We start from the raw sequence: 20,055 nt of genomic DNA, 5'->3' as shown, positions 1-20,055 counted from the left end.
TCCACAAAAATTGTATACTTTCAATAAATTGTAAATGACCAAAAAAATCACACCAAGCCTTTGTTTGAACGGGACGCTGCATTTAAGTTTGGGTTTAAAGCCATAGTTCACTAAAAACGAAAATTTGCTGATAATGTTCTCACCCTCAAGCCATCCAAGATGTAGATGAGTGTTTCAGATTTGGAGAAATGTAGTATTGCATCACTTGCTCAGCAGTGGATCCTCTGCAGTGAAGGGGTGCCGTCAGAATGAGAGTCCAAACAGCTGGTGGTTCCATTGCTGAGCAAGTGATGGATTTCTCCAAATTCAGTACATTTTCAGCAAATGTAAATTTTTGGGTGAACTGTTCCTTTCAGAACATGCAACAGCACCATTATGGTGGAATGTAGCATCAGTCTGCACTGCTTTATCGTAAATAACCTGACTGCAATTCAAATGAAAACACAAAGGGCCTAATGATTTTGCTCCTTCAGCTCCTCTGCAAACAGAATGGATAATGCAGTTTCACAGTGTTTTAAGACTTAAAGAACTCGATATGCTGAAAACTCTTTGGTAAACCATCATAGATGGTGTGTTTAAGATAATGAGGTCACAAACCGTTCACAATAAACCCACACTATTGTTCACTCTAATACAAAAGTCGAGTCTGTGATGCTCTTTGGTGCGTCTGGTTATCGAATGCAGATGGAAATGTGGCAAGAGCTGCAAAAATACAAAATCACCCCTAATGCAACGAGAAAGCCTTTCTGATTATTATATGTAGAATACAGATTTCACATACAATTTTAATACATATTGTAACTTATTCATAGGTTGCGTCTGAACCCTCCCGTCTTTGGCTGCATTCTAACTTGAGATGTGTTTGCTGGGTGAAACCCGTTCGTAGGGTTAAACGGTAAAATCTCAAGCAACAGCTTCGCTTGAATATGCCGCATAACACTGGACGTGATACTTCAAACTCCCCGAGTCCTCTTATATCCATCCCATGATGCAAATGGGTGAATCTCATGAAAAGATACGAGCATTCAAACATTTTGCATAAAGAAAAGCAAACCTTTTTTTGCATTTCAGCATTATTTTAAGCACATTTTGACACCAAATCTGGGCTTTTCGTGAGATTCATCCATCAGCTGAAGTTCACGTGCCACGTCTTTAAACACTGTGTCCGCTATTTGCATTTTGGCTCACTAAACCTTCATGGGTAAACTAATAAAATCCGGTATAAAAGAACCACTGCAGTTCAGCATCTCGTATTAAATAACAAAGCTGCGTCTATGTACAGCAAAATAAAAGTGCTGGGACTGACATCCGTGTACAAGCCCACAGTGAAATCTGTGAATAATACTGGTAAAATAGAGCGATGCTCAGCGTCCTTTATACTTGCCCCGGCTCGTGTCTCGCCCCGTCACTAACACTGTGAGGAAGTGCAAGCGCAAGCACAAGCGAAGCCACGGCTCCGGCAGGGACTGAGGGGTTGTGAGAGGCTCGTAGGCTCCTCCTCTGTGCCAGCGCTGGTCTCAGATCAGTCTGGAGTTTCTCAGGAACTGAATGAGGACTTTGTAAATGAAGGTGTACTGTGAAAGCGTCTGTACCATCATCATGCGCTGCTGCCGCAGCAAGTTCAGAACAGTCGGGACGTCCAGCATCTGTCAGGAAACATAGGTACGTCAGTATTGAAACATGAGTATTTTACAGCAGTTTTCAATGCAGCCAATCCGAATTTAGAGTCTGAATTATGCGTTTTATTAGGCCTGGGCGATAAAACGGTATCGATATATATCGACGGTACACCTTCTTCGATAACAATATAAAAAATGTTTGATATATGCACGTGCTATGAGTGACGCAGACAGCACACACAAACATGAGTGCTGTGCCTGCGATGAGGAGATTGTGACTAAAATATTAGTCGAATTTAAAATAAACATTTGTATTTGAATGCAAAAAAAGTACAATCCAATGTTAGATGTGCGTCAGGGAGCGTCATCAGAGGAGCACGAGATGCGGAGATGATGCAAGTGACGTTGAAGTTTAATGTTTTGTTAGTCTAGCCCACGAGACGCGCCGCTGCTGCGTTATTCATTCAAAATATTAGAGAAATATAGAAGCTCAATGCGGGGAAGATCTTGATTAGGTTAAAACCGAAACCAAGCCATTTACACAGAACGCATATTCAGCACATTTTCTAGGCAGACAAATACGACTGCTGCACTCGCGTCTCACACAAGAGATGTAGCCATGCAAAATTAAAACGGTTTAAACTTTTAGAAAACACGTCGCAAATTTGTGGAGGTTTATTCCTTTTCACTGTGTCTCATATGTGTTTAAATGCAGTCTGTGAGAATGGCGCTTCGGCTCTTTGTATTAAGCAATGCATAAATACGTGATGCTGTTTTGTTCATAATTGTTTATGCAATTTACGAAATAATATTTGATTTATACGAGTTCATTTAGACGTAATGCACATTTTTTTTATAGACAGTTACTTCCTTAAGTTGACAATTTAATGTGCTGCATTATTTTGCTCATTGCGCCCTCGGGAGACAAGCCAAAAGTTTAATCTATTTAATCTGCATTTAAAACATTTTGTCGTTACTTCCTTGCATTGACAATTTAATGTGCTGAATTATTTTGCTCATTGCGCCCTCCTGTGGCCTCGGGAGACAAGCCAAAAGTTTAATCTATTTAATCTGCATTTAAAACATTTTGATTTGACTGTTAAAACAAAACAAATATTTGTTGTTTGTCTCAATAAATTGAGTTAATTAAAAAATACAGTGGTTAAATGTAAAAAAAAATTTCTATTGCTCTTTGTTTTAAAAAAGGTTATAAAAAATGTCAATAATGATCGATACCGAATGATATGAAACTTTATATTGTTGATAAATTTTTTAGCTATATCGCCCAGCCCTACGTTTTATAATATTAAATAAATAAGCAAAGGCAAGTTTTAAAAAAGCAGATTTCACATACAGTGATAATGCAAAGTGCATCACATAAAAATGATTTCAAAAATTGTATATGAAAAGGTTAAAAAAATTATAGAAACATAAATATTTATTAATTATATTTAATTACACCTCGGGAGACAAGCCAAAAGTTTAATCTATTTAATCTGCATTTAAAACATTTTGTTTTGACTGTTAAAACAAAACAAATATTTGTTGTTTGTCTCAATAAATTGAGTTAATTAAAAAATACAGTGGTTAAATGTAAAAAAAAATTTCTATTGCTCTTTGTTTTAAAAAAGGTTATAAAAAATGTCAATAATGATCGATACCGAATGATATGAAACTTTATATTGTTGATACATTTTTTTAGCTATATCGCCCAGCCCTACGTTTTATAATATTAAATAAATAAGCAAAGGCAAGTTTTAAAAAAAGCAGATTTCACATACAGTGATAATGCAAAGTGCATCACATAAAAATGATTTCAAAAATTGTATATGAAAAGGTTAAAAAAATTATAGAAACATAAATATTTATTAATTATATTTAATTACATAACATTTAATATTGAAATATAATAGTTAGAATATAATTAAATAATTAAGTCTTTGCGAAAACAGCTTCATGTTATGAAACACTTGAGTTAAACTTACTGATATCAGACTGATTCATTTATTTGCTACAAATCATTTACATAAAAATGATAAAAAAACCTGAATAAAAAAGGTAAATAAAAAAATTAGAAATATTGTATATTTTATATTATATTAAATTGCACAACATTTAATATACAAGTATACTAATTAAGATATAATAAATCATTTTGAATCTTTAAGTTTGAACTCAAGTCTTTAATAATATGAAGCTGTTTTCACACTGATATCAGACGGATTCATTCATTCACAACAAACAATTTACACGATGATTTAAAAGTTGTATATAAAAGGTACATAAAAATAATAGAAAAAATATATAAATATTAAAAATGCATAATATTAATAACATTTAATTAAATAACATTTAACATTAAAGTATAATAATTAAAATATAATGGAAATAAACAAGTCTTTAGGTTTGAACTCGAAGTGTTTCATAATATTTTCGCACTGATATCAGATTATTAGTAATTCACACAAATTATTAGATTTTTTTGCTCTGTTAATCACGTTTCAAATTAAGATTTAATTAAATAATTGTAATAAATTATTAAAATATTTAATAATTATTAAATTAATTGTAATAAATTATTTTTTAAATTAACGTTTTGATTTGATTTGAAAGTTTAAATTCCTTCAATGGATTAAAACGAGTTATTTTTAAATCAAATCTTTTTCTATTGTATTTCCAGTGAAAGTAATTAAGCCACCCCATATACCATATTTCATTTTGATGTAAACGAGGCATTCAAGTACAGTCTGTTCAATGTCTCTGTCTTAAGTTGCGTTGCAATCAGTGTTTGGAAAATTGTGAAATGGCATTTTCAGTGTTTCAGTGGCTAAATGTCCCCGAGTTACGTAACAGTACCACTGTCTGTCCTTCAGCGACCATCGGCTGTGATTTCGTCACATTAAATGTGCATACTAGGTCTAAGTGCAGTACAAACCTGTCCATCAGTCACATCCTGACATCTGCAGAGAATGTTGTCATCTCTATTCCCAGCAACCGTGTGTTTGTAAGCTTAGCAGAAGTGTAACATTTCTTTCTGCCAGTGGTAAGCAGTGTATGTCCTTTACCCTGGTAACCGTGACCACTCTGCCCTGAAAAGCTGGTGAAAGGCACTAAATCTCTCATGCGTTCATGCCACTGTAAGCACTGGACATGTGTACCTCATTATGTTCCAGACAAGCTATCATGATCTCAGACAGGATGACCACACCAGTGCGTCCCACCCCTGCGCTGCAGTGCACCAGGACCGGCAAGTTTGTGTTCTTTGGATCGCTGGAGCTGTTGGTGTGTCGCCTCACGGACTGGATCTCCTCCAAGTACGCTGAGACACAGAAATAGAGCGTTTTAAAGAGCCACGCCAGGCGAAAACACACAAGCTGCACAACAGAAAGAGACCAGCTAAGGGACACGCCGCAAGAATAGTCTTCTTGAAGTTTAAAGTATATAAACATCATCAAAATACTGTTTCTTGAATCATTATAATGGTGCTGAATAACACTGTTGGGATGATTTTAAGCAAACTTAACCAGTCATGTTTTACCCCAAAATCAGAAGGGAAAAAATATTTTGTATATTATTATGTTCATAATTATATGCTATGTTGGTTAATTATAAAACTATGTATAATGCACAACAATTTAAATCAAACAATAAGATTTTGTGACATTACTTTTAGGCACAGTGTTAAGAAAGATCATAAATAAATATATATATATTTTATTTTTTTGTCAATTAAAGATGTTATTTATTTTGTATTTATATATTATTTAATATACAGACTAATTGATCTTTAATATGACGATGATAAAACAAAGTTTTTGCATTAAGAAAAAAATGCATCATAATATACTGATTAAATATAATTGCATATATTAATGCAAAATAAAATATGTATTTAGGTATACATATTTTAGGTATATTTGACCCGGAAATATGAGCCGAAGATGTTTTGTGACCCACTTTACCAACTGCAACATGCTTAAGAGAATACTTTCACTTTTCTTTCTGGTTTACACTACACTAATGTCTTTATTTTTTCACATGCAGATCCTAACACCATTTGTGATGTCCTGTGTGCCAAAAGCAGTACATTTGATATAAAGAAAGCCCCTCATTAGTGCTGTACTTACAGAGAAAGCCTTTAAAGTCCTCCGGACAGCCGTGATCGGGCCAGTCTGTGTACTGCAGGTGCCAGACGGTTCGCTCCTGTCCTGTCAGGAGGTGTTTGATCTTCAGGCCCGTTGTGGCGTAGCACCCAGAGTCTGTGCGGAAGCGTGTGGTGATCTTAAATCGGCCGTATGTAACAGTGTTGTGGCGAGAGCCCAGACGAGGCCAATAGCGGAAACTCTTCTCACGACCCCCTTCCTGCAGGATGGGACACAAAACAATGACTTACACATCAGATTCAAGAGTGACACTGTATATAACAACCACTTAATTTGCATGCAGAGATCTTTTCAGATCACCTCCTCTGCTGTAACCATTGCGATGATGGCGACTCCTTGTTCCCAAACCATCTGCCAGAAGTCTTGGCAGGTGCTTGAGAGCGGACCCTGAGACGCGATATAACTCCACTCTTTACCTCTGACCGTAACCTGATGAATAAAGCAGCAGAAACTACAATATGAAGGCTGATTAATCTGATATAAAGCTGTAAGCAGAGCAATTATTGGTGTTCAAGTGCATCTAATTTAGGTAAATTAGAATAGAAATCTAAAATTGCACTTTTATACCCGTCCTATGCCTGATTTCCATAAAATGTTGCAAGCTTCTTTTGGACCATAAGATGCATGTTCTTACCTAATTTCATGAAGTTCAACGGTTTAGTTTAGAATACTTTGAAAAATTATGCACCTTTTAATGTCAGATCTCTACGATTATAGTTTGATGTTGCATGATCAGACATCATAATAATAATATTAAGAATAAGAATAGATTTTTAACTTATAATTGTACATTTCTTCTTTCAAATAAATTAAATTCATTATTTTACATATTTATATTAAATTATATTAACAATGATTTATTTTTGCTTTTTATACTCTAGTTCAACGTGTTTCAATAGTAATAATAATAATGATGATAATTTTTTTACTTATAATTGTATTTTTCTTATTCCAAATAAATTAAATAATTCATTATTTTATATATTTATATTATAATTATTTTTTATACTCTAGTTCAACGTGGTTAAAAAATATATTATTATTATTATTATTATCTCTAACTGTATTATAACAAACAATTTTAGGGCATAATACTAATAATTATTATTATTATTAATATAAAACTTTATTATTATTATTATAAAACTTATTACAAGATAACTTATTTCCAAGATTACAGTTTTATCTACACTGTGTGTTTTGGGGCACAATATTAATAATAATCTTAATAAATTAAGTTTATAAGTTATTATTATAATAAGTATTTTTCTCTATAAGTCTAATAAGTCTCTAAATATCCATGCATGATGTTATGGTCACAGATCTACAGTTCACCCTGATGTGCGAGGCGTTGATGTAGCCCGTGTTGTTCTCTTTGGTGGGCACCAGCTCCACACGCGTGTCGTCGTAGGGCAGGACGTCCTGGAAGCGGTTCCTGTCGCTGTTCTCGGGCATCTGAGCGATAGTGCACTCGCAGTTGGGCCGCTTCTTGGGCACATGCTCGTACTCGGTGAACACCATCCCCTGCTCCATGCGCTGCTCCAGTACCTTACACTGCAGGAAACACACAGGACGTGAGGCTCTGCTCATCCAGAACCGCCTACAACACGCTTACAATGAGTGCAGACGTATTTAAGAAAACTGAGTTGACTGGCTCTCAAAAAATCCCCACCTGAAAAGCCAATTAGTATTTTAGTTGTAAACAATCTGCCCTCAACAGTATTTGTCAAGTATGGTATCAGTTTATACTCCTACGAGATCTCTGAGGTCCGAAATCAACACCTCCTTTGTTTTACTAGGACAAAATACAAACACAGCCTTTTCGCGAGCCGGTCCAAAACTGTGGAGTGACCTCCCTCATACTATTAGATCTGTTAACTCACTACCGGGTTTCAAAGCTATGTTAAAAGCACATATTTTAAAGACTAATGAGGAGTTGTTGTGATGCAGGTTCAGTTATTTTAAATTGTGCCCATGTTGTTATGTGATTTGTGTTGTTATCTGTGACTATGTTTGTTTTTCATGTAATTTTATTGTGATATTGTGAAGCACTTTGGGCAACCTGGTGTTGTATTAAACTGTGCTTTATAAATAAACAAACCGAGCTGCTGCTTGATGCAATAATGATTCATTAAAACTAGATGTTATATTTCATAGTTTTGATTGATTTCATGAATTAATAATAACTGTAATAATAATAATAAATACATTAACATATTTAAAAATATAACTGAATATTTTTTTAAATATTAGAAAATAAATGATCATCTATAATATAATTTTTTATGAATGTATATTGTATACACTTATAACAACAACAACAATAAATAATAATAATGTTTTAATATATTCTAAAATATTTAAAACACAAAAATAGCAGAAATATAAATATTATCATATATGCAATAATATTTTTGATGACTTCAACAAATGTTACTATTAATAACACTTACAATAATAAAAGTAATTATGTAATAATAAATACAATAATATATTTAAATAATATATTGCAGAAGTGTAAACAATAATAATGATTTAATATATATATATATATATATAGATATATATCAGAACACATTTTAAAAATATTAGAAACAAAAATATTATATATTACACTAATAACAATCATAAAAATGTTCTAATAAATACAGTAATATATTTAAATAATATATTACAGAAGTGTATATATATATATATGCATATGCACACACACACATACATATGCATACACACATTTTTGATGACTTCACTATAAATGTTATAATTATTAAATACATTCATGCATTTAAAACATTTAATTTTTTTTAAATATTAGAAATATATAAATAAATTAAATATATGTATTTATTAAATGGACTAATACTTTAAAATTTGTATTAAAAATTGGAAAAATATCAATAATCAAAACTGTGCATATCCAAGCCTGGTTAACCCAACATCACTGACCATTTAAAAAAACTAAACAAACACCTTAGTCAACCACTAACTACTATTTCATCAACCAGAAAGCAGTACTCACCCGCTCGTCATTAGACGCGTTCTCCGGGTCGTCCTTCCCTTCATCGGGCAGAGGCATTCTGGACAGGCTCAGACCATTGAGAGCCGCCATCTTCAGGGGACCCATCTTCTTGACCTCGGAGCGTCCTTTCTTCATACCCTTCATCCCCGGAGCGAGCGATGGAGAGAGACAGAGAGAGAAACAGAGTCTGAGGATCAGCGTCTGAGAGACACAGTGGAGCAGAGCCACAGAATGCAGCCATTCGGGTCTGACGGTATTCTTCACATCACACGTGTAAAGTCAAGTGCTCGGCCTCACCCGGCGTACAAACACCTACTCTACATGCAGACGGAATGAAAATAAAAGCAACACCAGCTGGATCAAGTGCAATCACAAATCAGTTTGCATTTCCTTTCACAACTGAGCTGAACCGATCATTTCTATATCTGTGAATAAGGTCTCCGACTTATTGATAAAAGAGCAGCATGAACATTCTGCTAAACATCTTTTTTTTTATGCTCCACATGTTAAAAGTTGAGTAAATTACCGAAATCTTATTTTGAGGTTATTTTAAATAAAGAACTAAGTGTTTGAAAAAAAAAAAAAAAGAAAGTGCATTACAAATAAAAATTTTATTTTTACTGCATTAATACCAAAACTCAATAAATGATTACAGACGGGTGACAGGAATCAGTGTTATTTTTTTATTATTTAAATACTATTCTAATTTGATATATTATAATTATTAATATTTTAAATTAGTCTTTATTTTTATATTGTCTTTTATTTTAATTGTCAAGTTTTTTTGTTTTTGTCATATGTTATAAATATATATATATATATATATACACACACATGCATACAAATTAATGTATTTATATATTTCTAAAATATATTTTACTTTTAGCTTTAGTTAAGTATAACTAAAATGGGTTATTAATGGGATGAGGAGGTAGTATTTAGATCCTGGTTAAACCTCATTAGAAGAGACGGTGCAGCTAATTGTGGCGCTTCTCGTTAGTGAACACCTGAAAATGCTTACATAATGACTTAATGACCTCATCTGGATGGCTACACAAAATAATGGCGCCTTACATTGTGCTTATTCTGCTTTGGGCTAATTAAAACCCTGCAACTTTGCGTTTAAAAGCAAAAACCTCTCGCTTTTCACGTGAAGCATGGAGTATCCCAGAGTAAAAATGTCACTAAAGCAGACTAAACAGAAAAAAATATAAGGGGAAATTAATTACAAATTTGTATAAATGATATGTAATATATAAATATATATTTTTACATTAAAATGTAAAGCATAATGTTAATAATAATAATAATAATTATTATTATCATCATTAATTTATCTCATAAAAATGCTGAATATATATATTATTTTTGTAAATTACAATTCTGTTAAATACTTTTTTTATAATTATAATTTTAATAAAAAATATAGTAATATTTATTTTTTGTATATTTTATCTTATATTTTCCAGTTTTAGTATTTTTTGTGATTGTGAAGTGAAGTTCATGAACTATTTTGTCCGACGAAATCGAAACCTTTTAAATAAAAATAACAACAACAACAATAATTATTATTATTTTTAATTATAAAAATGCTGAATACATTACTTTTGTAAATTACAAATCTACTGTTAAAAAAACAATTTTAGAATTATAATTTTATAAAAATATATATTATAATCATTTTATTTTACACTACAGGTTAATATAATATTTGTCTACTTTTTTTTTTTTTTTTTTTTTCACGATTCTGATTCAATTCTGATCTTTAAGTGAAGTGATTAATCTTTTAAATTAAGAGTTTTATTTTGACTTTGTAGCTGACTGCACACATACCAGCTTCATCACTGTGTCTGTCACGCGAATCTGTTCCCCTTTCGGGCTCTGTCTTTACATTTATTTTGAAAGATCGCGATTATGGTAAGGAGCGTTACATTTCCAACGAGTGCTTGCGGTGTTCGGCCAATCACAGTGCACTGGGTCAGCTGGCCAATCAGAGCAGACAGCGCTTGTCGGAAGGAGGGACTTTGTAGAAAACGAAGCGTTTGAGAGAGGCGGGGCATAGAGGACCTACAATAATGTACAGTATTTTAAAAATCTTTCCAAAAATTCCTGGAATATTCCAAAAAATCCTGGAATGGTTCCAAAATATCTGGAATATTTCCGAAATTTACTGGAAATGTTCCACCTTTTTGCAACCCTAATATGCATGTCTTTATATTTTTTACTTTCAAACACTCAAACTCTCAAGCTTTTAACTTTATGTGAATGTGCAAAAAAAACTAAACTTAGTGTACGTTGCATTCCTAAATGCATGTTTAACTGATTCTGATTCAGTTCTGATCTTCAAGTGAACTTACCGCCGGTGGAAGACCATCGATGTTCCTTCTGGCAGGTGGCACGTCAGAGACGGGTCTCTTATAGACGTCCCTCTTCTGTCTCAAGCGTCCCTGTCCGCTCAGATCCCCCTCTGACACCGAGGGCACCATGTGTCCGGGCTCTCGCAGAGGCGGCAGCTGCCCCATGTCCTCTGGTTTGCGGATGATGGAATGGGGCTGGTACGCCAGAGGGCCCGTCTCCATACTGTGGCTGAACGGATAAGCAGGCGGATCTACGAGGGGCCGTCCCATCGGCGTCATGTGATGCTCGGGACCGCCCACAGCATCCTGAGACTGCGGTGTGTGTCGTCCGCTGTCGTCTTCGAACTCTTCTTCCTCACCGCTGCTGTGCACTAGCATCGTGGCGTCGGACAGGGATTTTTTGTGCCCGTAGATGACATCCTCCTTCATGACCGCATCCTCGGGTTTCATGACCTCCAGGGCGACGTTGATGTCAGAGCCGGATGCTGTAGGTGGCATCGCCTGGGCAACAGGGGGCGGGGTCTCAGCTGCTGATGCGGACGCCTGGGTAGTTGATGCAAAATTTTTTAATAAATAATAAAATCAATAATACGTTTTCTTAAATATAGTTAATTTAGTATCTGAGAATATTGCTAATAATTATATAAGAATTAACTATAAGCATTCTTAATTAAATATGTTATTAGATAATTAGCAAAATGCTGTTGAAAAGGGCTTTAAATGCATAACATGAAGATGAAGATGCACATACATGGGTGGTTGATGCATTAAATATTCATGAATTCATTCAAAATAGAATACAGAATCTTATATTATTAATGATTATATATGATTTTTATTTAATTAATTATATAAATTATATATTATTAATTGGCAAAATTCTGTTTAAATGTCTAACGTCACACCGAAGATACAGATATAAAATAAAATAAATTCTCTCAAATATAGTTTGAGCTAGAATATGCATACTGTCACATAAAATATAAATTAAATTAATTCAAAACAAATTATCTCAAATAGTTCAATCTAGAATCAGATATTATTAACTATAAATGATTACAATTATATAAGAAGTTATTCTTAGAAGTTATATAAGAAATTATGTAAGAATCAGCAAAACACTGCTGAAAATAATTTACAATGTGTATAACATCACAAATGAAAAATATATAAAGTATATATATATATATACACAATTTTATATATATTGTAATCATATAATAATGCTAATAATTATATAAGAATTTTATAATTAGTAGGATTTATATAAATATAATCATAGGATTTATCAACACACGTACTATTTAAACAATTCTCTTAAATATAATTCAATCAAGAATCACAGGAAGATAGATATATAGTTGGATAGATATATATTATTTATATATGTAATTATAAAACATTAAATTAAGATTTATATAAATCACAGAACTAACAAATGCTATTGAAAATAGGTTTAAACATTTTTAACATCACATGAATTAAATGAATTAAAAAAAAATCTAGAATAAGAGTTTAATATACATTATAATAATATAAATATATAAGAATTAATTATAGAATTAGGATTCGTATACAGAGCCGATCCTCCCTATACGCAAAATACGCAAGCTGCGTAGGGCCCCCGAAACACCAAGGGGCCCCCTTGCTCTCAAAGATGATTTAATTTTAGTTTCGTTTTTTAATTTGGCCAGCGGTTATGAAAACATGAATGATCATTTATTTTAATGGGGTGCGCTGTCGCCTTTTCTACATAACAATCAGTCAAATCATGTAATGTGAATGTCGTACAGTCTTGCTCGAGACTAAAAAAACGAGCTGAAAGCCGCGAAAGAGACACTGTTTCTCAAGCGCGTTCCGTGAGCGCGATTCGAGACGGAGTGAAACACGGACAAATGCGTTTCATTCATTCGTCCTTAACCACTCATATCCCCCCCCCCTGCCGACACTGACACAGTTTTGCGTAGGGCCCCCAGAAGTCTAGGATCGGCTCTGTTCGTATATAACTAAAGGTACATAAATTATAGAATAATTGAACAAACACTACTGAAAAGTTTTAAATGTGTATAACGTATAACTTCCCAAAATGACTCACCTTCCTCTCCATCAGCCTCATGTTCTCCAGGCCGTACGCCAGACCGGCGATCTCGATGGAGTTGCGCTTGTGCATGTGAGGCCGCCGGGTCGTGATGAGTGGTTCGCTCACTTCCTGCAACGAGTGCGCCACAGGCAGGCTGTCCTCCTGGAAGGTCTGCACCGAGTGATGGACGCGGCGCGTGATCAGATCCGGGTTGCTGCTGCTGACGTAGAGATGGCGGGACAAGTCCGGGGTGCTGTTGGCGGGTCGAGGGTGAGGGTAGGGATACGGCGGTGGCGGCCAATAAACCTGATTCCTGATTATGTTGGGCGGCGGATATTCCTGCGCCTGCTGGAGCTGGACGTTGGTGAGCTCGGGGACGCTGACGGCACCCACGACGGGTCGTCTCTCGGTGGGATAGGGGTACGGGGAGGGGCTGTGGAAGCTGTAGTTGAGGTGGAAGGGGTACTGGCCCGCGCCGTGCTCGCGGATCTCCGGCTGGCTGTACACGAGCGGGTCGGGCCGGCTGTAAGCGTACGAGTTGCCGATGTTGAGGTTCCTCATGGAGTGGCTCTGGCGCTCGGCCGGCGGGACCATCCCGAGGTTCTTCTGCCTCATGACCGCCTCGTAATCGGGAGTGGCGCGGTAGGACGGCGGGATCAGGGCGCTGTGCCGGTGGGAAGGCACGTAGTCGGGCCGCATGAGGTCACTTCCTGTGATGCTGGGGTTGGACGACATGGGTGACGGCTGCATGTAGTGCTGCGGGTTGTTGAGGGAGCTGGTGCTCTGGGCGCTGTAAACGCTGCCGTTACGCATTCGGCCGTTGTACTCGTGCGGAGAGCGGTCCAGACTGGTCTGGGAATGGTAGTAGAAACCGTTCTGGTTATTGATGTAAAGATTATCTGTAGGAAATACAAGAGAGGTGCGTCAGTTCTTATTATTTTTGTCTTGTTTACATATATCTAAACTTTCTTTAATCGAGATACATTCACTTGAGAAGCAAAATGACAGTCATTGCAAGTCAGCATCATTATGATGCAAAAATATTGTAAAGTTACATTTTTATAAAAGATTTTCATAATGTTTTTGATTTACTGGCTGATTTAAATAAAAAGAATATAATAAATAAAATACAAGAATGCTTATTTTACTTAGTATTTTTGTCTTTTTCCAGTAAAAACTTAAAATCAGAATAAATTAACTTGAGAAAAATGGCATAGGTTATTTTCACAAAAATTGATGACTTTTTCACCCACATTGTCCATGTTTTAATATTTATAGCAATTGTAGTTTTTGATTTACTGTCTACAATTTACCTTGTTTTAACTACAAAATATAATACATGAAATAAAATACAATACATTTCGTTGTAGTATTGGACTTAATGTTTATAATTTATCTTGATTTAAATAGAAAAATACAAAAATAAAAACCAAGATGCACTGCGATACTACGGTACAAAGTCAGTGGTTTGCATTTTGCACAGCATTAAATTTTTTGCATTGTGACATTTTCATGACAACTCTCAGCCACATTCTCAATATTATATATATATATATATATATATATATATATATACACACACAAAGATTGTAGCATTTGATTTACTGACTATAATTAGTCCTGATTAAAAATAAAATACTTAATGATCACAAAATAGTTAAAGTTATTTCAAATGTAATAACATTTCACAGTATTACTGTTTTGACTGTAATTTTGATCAAATAAATGCAGCCTTGACGAGCAGAAGAGACTTTAAAAAATATCTGCATTGTCGCATTGACATTTTTATGAGAATAGGGTATATTTTTACCCACATTCTCAATATTTAACTAATCACTATGATGCTGTAATGGGAAATTATTGTAAAGTTAAATATTTATTTTTTAAAAAGTAGTATTTGATTTACCGTCTACAAATTATCTTGATAAAATAAATTAAACTTGCCAAAAATGTAATGATCCAAAAAGGGCTGCATTTTATTTAAGAATTTTTAATTTTTTTTATTCACTGTGAAATGTGACCCGAGCATGTTGTCATGTCATTCCTTTAGAGAGTTATCAGGAGTTTCCCGTCACTCTGTAGCCCATGAGAAGCTCTGAGCAGTAATGCATTGACGCCCTCGTGCAGTCAGGCTCACCCCTTGTCAGCAGGCACAGAGGGACGACAGAGGTTTGGAAAACGAGGAAAAGAAAGAGAGAGAATGGACCTCTGGGAGCCCTCAGAGTTTGGGCCATCAGACAGCTCTCTGGAGACAGTAAACGGACAACGGTGAAGGAGGAGACCCACAAAACTACAGACGCACTGATGAAGAAGCCAATTACTGAATAAATTCAACATTTTTTTTTCATACTTTTTCCAGCAAGGATGCAGTCAAATGATCAAAAGTGACACACACATATACATATAATATACATATATATATATATATATATATATATAAATTGTATTTAAAATAAATGCTTTCTATTCTCAAAAGATGTTTCCCCAAAAGTTTGAAGTAAAATAACTGTTTTTAACATTGATAATAAGAAATGTTTCTCGATACATTAGAATGATTTCTGAAGATCATGTGACACTGAAGACTGGAGTAGTGGCACCTATTTCAGTATATATGTCCCAGCATAACGTGTGCCAAGCACATGCAAACCTCATCTGAAAGACCTTCTGAAACAGAACTTTTGCAGGACAGCCAAGAGCGTTTATGTTGCTCTGAGCCCAAAGCTGAAAGTCTGGTCATAAGTCACGTCAGGCGTTTGACAGCTTCCTTTGAAATCCTCTAACAGGAACCATCTGAACACATCTGATAATCACGAAGCCTCCTCACTGAACCTCACATAAACTGTAGCCAACAGTTTTTCAGGCTTTTCCCATTTTGCAAATAGCTACAGCCTCTCACCGGTAGTTTTGATAGAGCATGGTGACTTTTTGAGTGGCCTCTTCCACAACCCTTTCGTCCTGTATCCATGGCTGAGAAAAGCAGAGAAAGAGAGTAGAAATAATAGACTCATGAAATATCCTGCCGTCTTTATTCCTGGAATAGACAATAACATGTTCAATGATTACATACCATTGGAAAAAGCACAATTTTTTGAAGGAATTCCTGGGAATCATATCGATTGAAGTCCCCAAGGTCGGCTGGAACCAACAGACAAACAAAAGATTAGTGTTACATTAAAAAGCCTCAATTGATTCCTCAAAGGAAGACACATGGGGCGATATATTATTATTATTATTTTGTATGTACTAGATATACAATATCTGAAGATGCATATGACGCACATTCAAATCTCTAATCCTATGAGCAATATTATAATAAACTATGAGCAATATTAATAGAGATGAATTTGACTTTGCAAACACCAATTAAATTTGAAGTTATTTTACTAATTTTTATTTTACAAATTTTACTTATATTTCATTTTACAATTTATTTTGTGTATTTTTATATTTTTAGTTTATAACTTTAAATTTATTTTTAGATTTTATTTTGCAAATTATTTTATTTTTATTTTACAAATTATGTACTTATTTTTATTGTATTTTAAATATAATTTTATTATTTTTTATTTCATTTTACCAATTTGTTTATTTTTTTGCTAATTATTTTATGCATTTATTTTAATTTTATAAATTTATTTATATTTTACAAATTATTTTATATATTTTCAATTTATTTATTTTTTTTACACATTCTCATTCTGAATGAAGATGCATTGATTTTATGGGTTTGATGTTGGGTTTAAAATGTAAAATGTGAGCTGACACTCCTGCAAAATCATCTACAACATTTATAGAAATTGCACATCTAAATTTAGAAAAGCCAAGAGACGTTTTGTTATGGAAGGAATCGATTTAGCCTTTGTAACTGTAGTAGCTCAACATTAACAGCATGTCTAATCAGCCCGTTAGAAATGTTCACAGCTATGCTGACAATTCGAAACATTACCATCACGTGAAGCCTCCTTACACAGCAATGCTAGTGCACAAAAATAACTCCCACTGAATATGTGTGGCCTCATCGAAATGACACAAACCACGTGAAGACAACAAAGGCCTTTTGACAGTGCAAATACGGGAACTATTTTTTTGATCTGGCTGTGACTGCGAGTGACGTCAGTTCCTCTGCTATGCTAACAGCAGTCCAGTAACTGGTGCTGCCACATATATCTTTGCCAGCAGCATATGAGATTCTTGTGTTGGGTAAAAGCTAAAGCCTGGCAGCACAGCTTGATAAATGGTGCTCTGATTTTCTAGACTCGCAGCCCATAGAAATATAAAACCGTACCTTCATGATGGAGTATCTGAACCCGTGAACCAGACACTGGCCGAACATTATCTTAAGAATGTTAAAGCAAATGTTCTCTTGCAACATCAACTTATAACTGCATCTCAAAACACCTTCCACATTATATTAAATGGATCTGAGAGTGAAAGGGAAATTTTCATCGAATGATGACCTGTATATGACTTCAAAACGCTTAGTAGGGCTGCGTATTGACACAAAATTCATGATTTGATTCATACGGGAACTATTTTTTTGATCTGGCTGTGACTGCGAGTGACGTCAGTTCCTCTGCTATGCTAACAGCAGTCCAGTAACTGGTGCTGCCACATATATCTTTGCCAGCAGCATATGAGATTCTTGTGTTGGGTAAAAGCTAAAGCCTGGCAGCACAGCTTGATAAATGGTGCTCTGATTTTCTAGACTCGCAGCCCGTAGAAATATAAAACCGTACCTTCATGATGGAGTATCTGAACCCGTGAACCAGACACTGGCCGAACATTATCTTAAGAATGTTAAAGCAAATGTTCTCTTGCAACATCAACTTATAACTGCATCTCAAAACACCTTCCACATTATATTAAAGGGATCTGAGAGTGAAAGGGTAATTTTAATCGAATGATGACCTGTATATGACTTCAAAACGCTTAGTAGGGCTGCGTATTGACACAAAATTCATGATTTGATTCGGTTCACAAGCTTTGATTTGACATCGATTCATTTAGTATCGATTCACAATAAATCAATTCATTTGATTTAATATTGATTATTATTGATTTCATATTAAATATGAATCTAACTGTCAGCTAGTAGACTACTATAATATTAAAGTAATTTGTATACACTTTAATATGTATACATATATTAATATGTATGTGATTTATATATTTAAACTGCACAATAAAGACATTTTATTATCATAATGACATTCTAATAACTTTTTAATGATATTATGTTTCTTATATTTTTTTTATATTTAAATAAATATTTAAACAGTTGCTGACAAAAACATGCTTTAATTTATTTAAACAAAATATTGAAGAACAGGTAAAAATGAACGACTGATTTATATAGAATCATCTAAATTGCACATAAGGCAGTTTTAATAAACATTTAAACAGTGACTGTCATAAAAACTTGTTTTCATGGCTGATTTATTCAAACAAACATACAGAGATATTAAAGAAGTAAAACATTTAATAAATATATAATATAGTGCATATATTTAGCAAAATGCTAAATGAGTTATTTTTCTAATTGAATAATGAGTCTATTGGCATTTATGGGCAAATATATCTCAGATTGTTTTCTGAAAGAAGAAAATCATACACAGCTAGGATGGCTTAAGGGTGAGTAAATCATGGGGTCATTTCAATTTTTGGGTGAACTATCGCTTTAACGATAACTAAATCATCTGAAACTGGGGACAGCGCAGCCCTTGGCCTGAACCAATCATAATTTCTCAGCATACTTGAAATATCAGGAAAAAAGTACCTTGCACAGCCAAGCTGGCCAAATGAATGGCCTGCTCAATGGAGCACGGGATCTTCCCCTCCAGAACGTCTTTCTTCAGCTGGAGATAATGCTGGTATCTGCAGAAAACAGGAAGTGAGTAAAAGCGTCCTAACAGCACTGATGAGACCGTTTTAAACATATTCTCATCCTTAACCTGGTTATCTCTTGTTGTAACTGTGTAACAGACGACACGTAGAACACCACCCCAAAGTAAACGGTCGGCTCCAGTCCGTACTTGTCAAGCTGTTTCTTCAGCGGCTTCCCCAGATCAATCCATCTCTGCTGGTTTTGTTTGTTGCAGTACCAGAGGCTGAAATACGTTATCTGGGGAATGAACAGAATTTCACTGATTGCTCTTTCACTCGTGAGAAACAACAGGCCGGACCTCGTGTTTAACTTCAAATGAGTATTTCTGGAGGTGAAGACTGGGCATATTCTCAACGTTTTGACTAACTCTTTAGCAAAAGAGGAGAGACGTGACATCCTAAAAAAATGTCTTTATATAATTACACATTATGAGCTCAGACTAACTGAGATACTACATGCATGGAACATTTGTACTGTCACATTTGTACACGTCACACAGCAGGATGGTTATTTGAATCTCCAAAAATAGCTACATGTATAGGTGATTAAAACAAGTGAAAAAGCTGAACAGCAATAATGACAAGCTACAGCATCACTTTATGCATTCATACGCATTTAACCTAAAAGCTTGACGCTAAAAAAAAAAGAAAAAAAAAAAGACTATGCGTGTCAACTTTCCAGGCTACAACTGTTTATCTTAACTATTTTAACTATTTTTTTTAAATTACATTAAATAATTATTATACACACAGTTTGTATGATTCATATTAAGCTCTAAACTACAAGCATGGAATATTTCTACTTTTAAAAATTAATATTAAAGCACAAGACTATCAAAAAATAGCAAAATAGTAATTAAAACAGGTGAAAACCTGAAAGGAAATAGTGTCCAGTTACAGACTCTAAAATATGCGCTTTATTTTATGAATTCAT

The 20,055-nt window shown here is 34.4% G+C and overlaps 1 protein-coding gene across 1 annotated transcript; it reads right to left on the bottom strand.

Annotated features, from left to right (window-relative positions):
• Nucleotides 1–309: 309 nt before the first annotated feature.
• LOC107560165 (tyrosine-protein phosphatase non-receptor type 21-like) lies at nt 310–19,468 on the bottom strand. Its single transcript, XM_016244260.1, has 13 exons — nt 19,421–19,468; nt 19,190–19,359; nt 19,015–19,112; nt 16,306–16,373; nt 16,134–16,205; nt 13,254–14,147; nt 11,159–11,701; nt 8,802–8,939; nt 7,118–7,336; nt 6,083–6,211; nt 5,747–5,981; nt 4,778–4,938; nt 310–1,646 (listed from the first exon to the last, which is right to left on the bottom strand). The coding sequence occupies exons 1-13, from the start codon at nt 19,466–19,468 to the stop codon at nt 1,518–1,520; spliced, it is 2,904 nt and encodes a 967-aa protein (XP_016099746.1). The 3' UTR covers nt 310–1,517.
• Between the last annotated feature and the right edge of the window lie 587 nt (nt 19,469–20,055).

The sequence above is a fragment of the Sinocyclocheilus grahami genome, unplaced genomic scaffold, assembly GCF_001515645.1.
Source record: "Sinocyclocheilus grahami isolate Dianchi unplaced genomic scaffold, SAMN03320097.WGS_v1.1 scaffold713.1, whole genome shotgun sequence".
NCBI classification, from domain to species: Eukaryota; Metazoa; Chordata; class Actinopteri; order Cypriniformes; family Cyprinidae; genus Sinocyclocheilus; species Sinocyclocheilus grahami.
The sequence above is the reverse complement of the archived record's forward strand: the minus strand, read 5'-3'. Positions and strand labels throughout refer to the sequence as shown.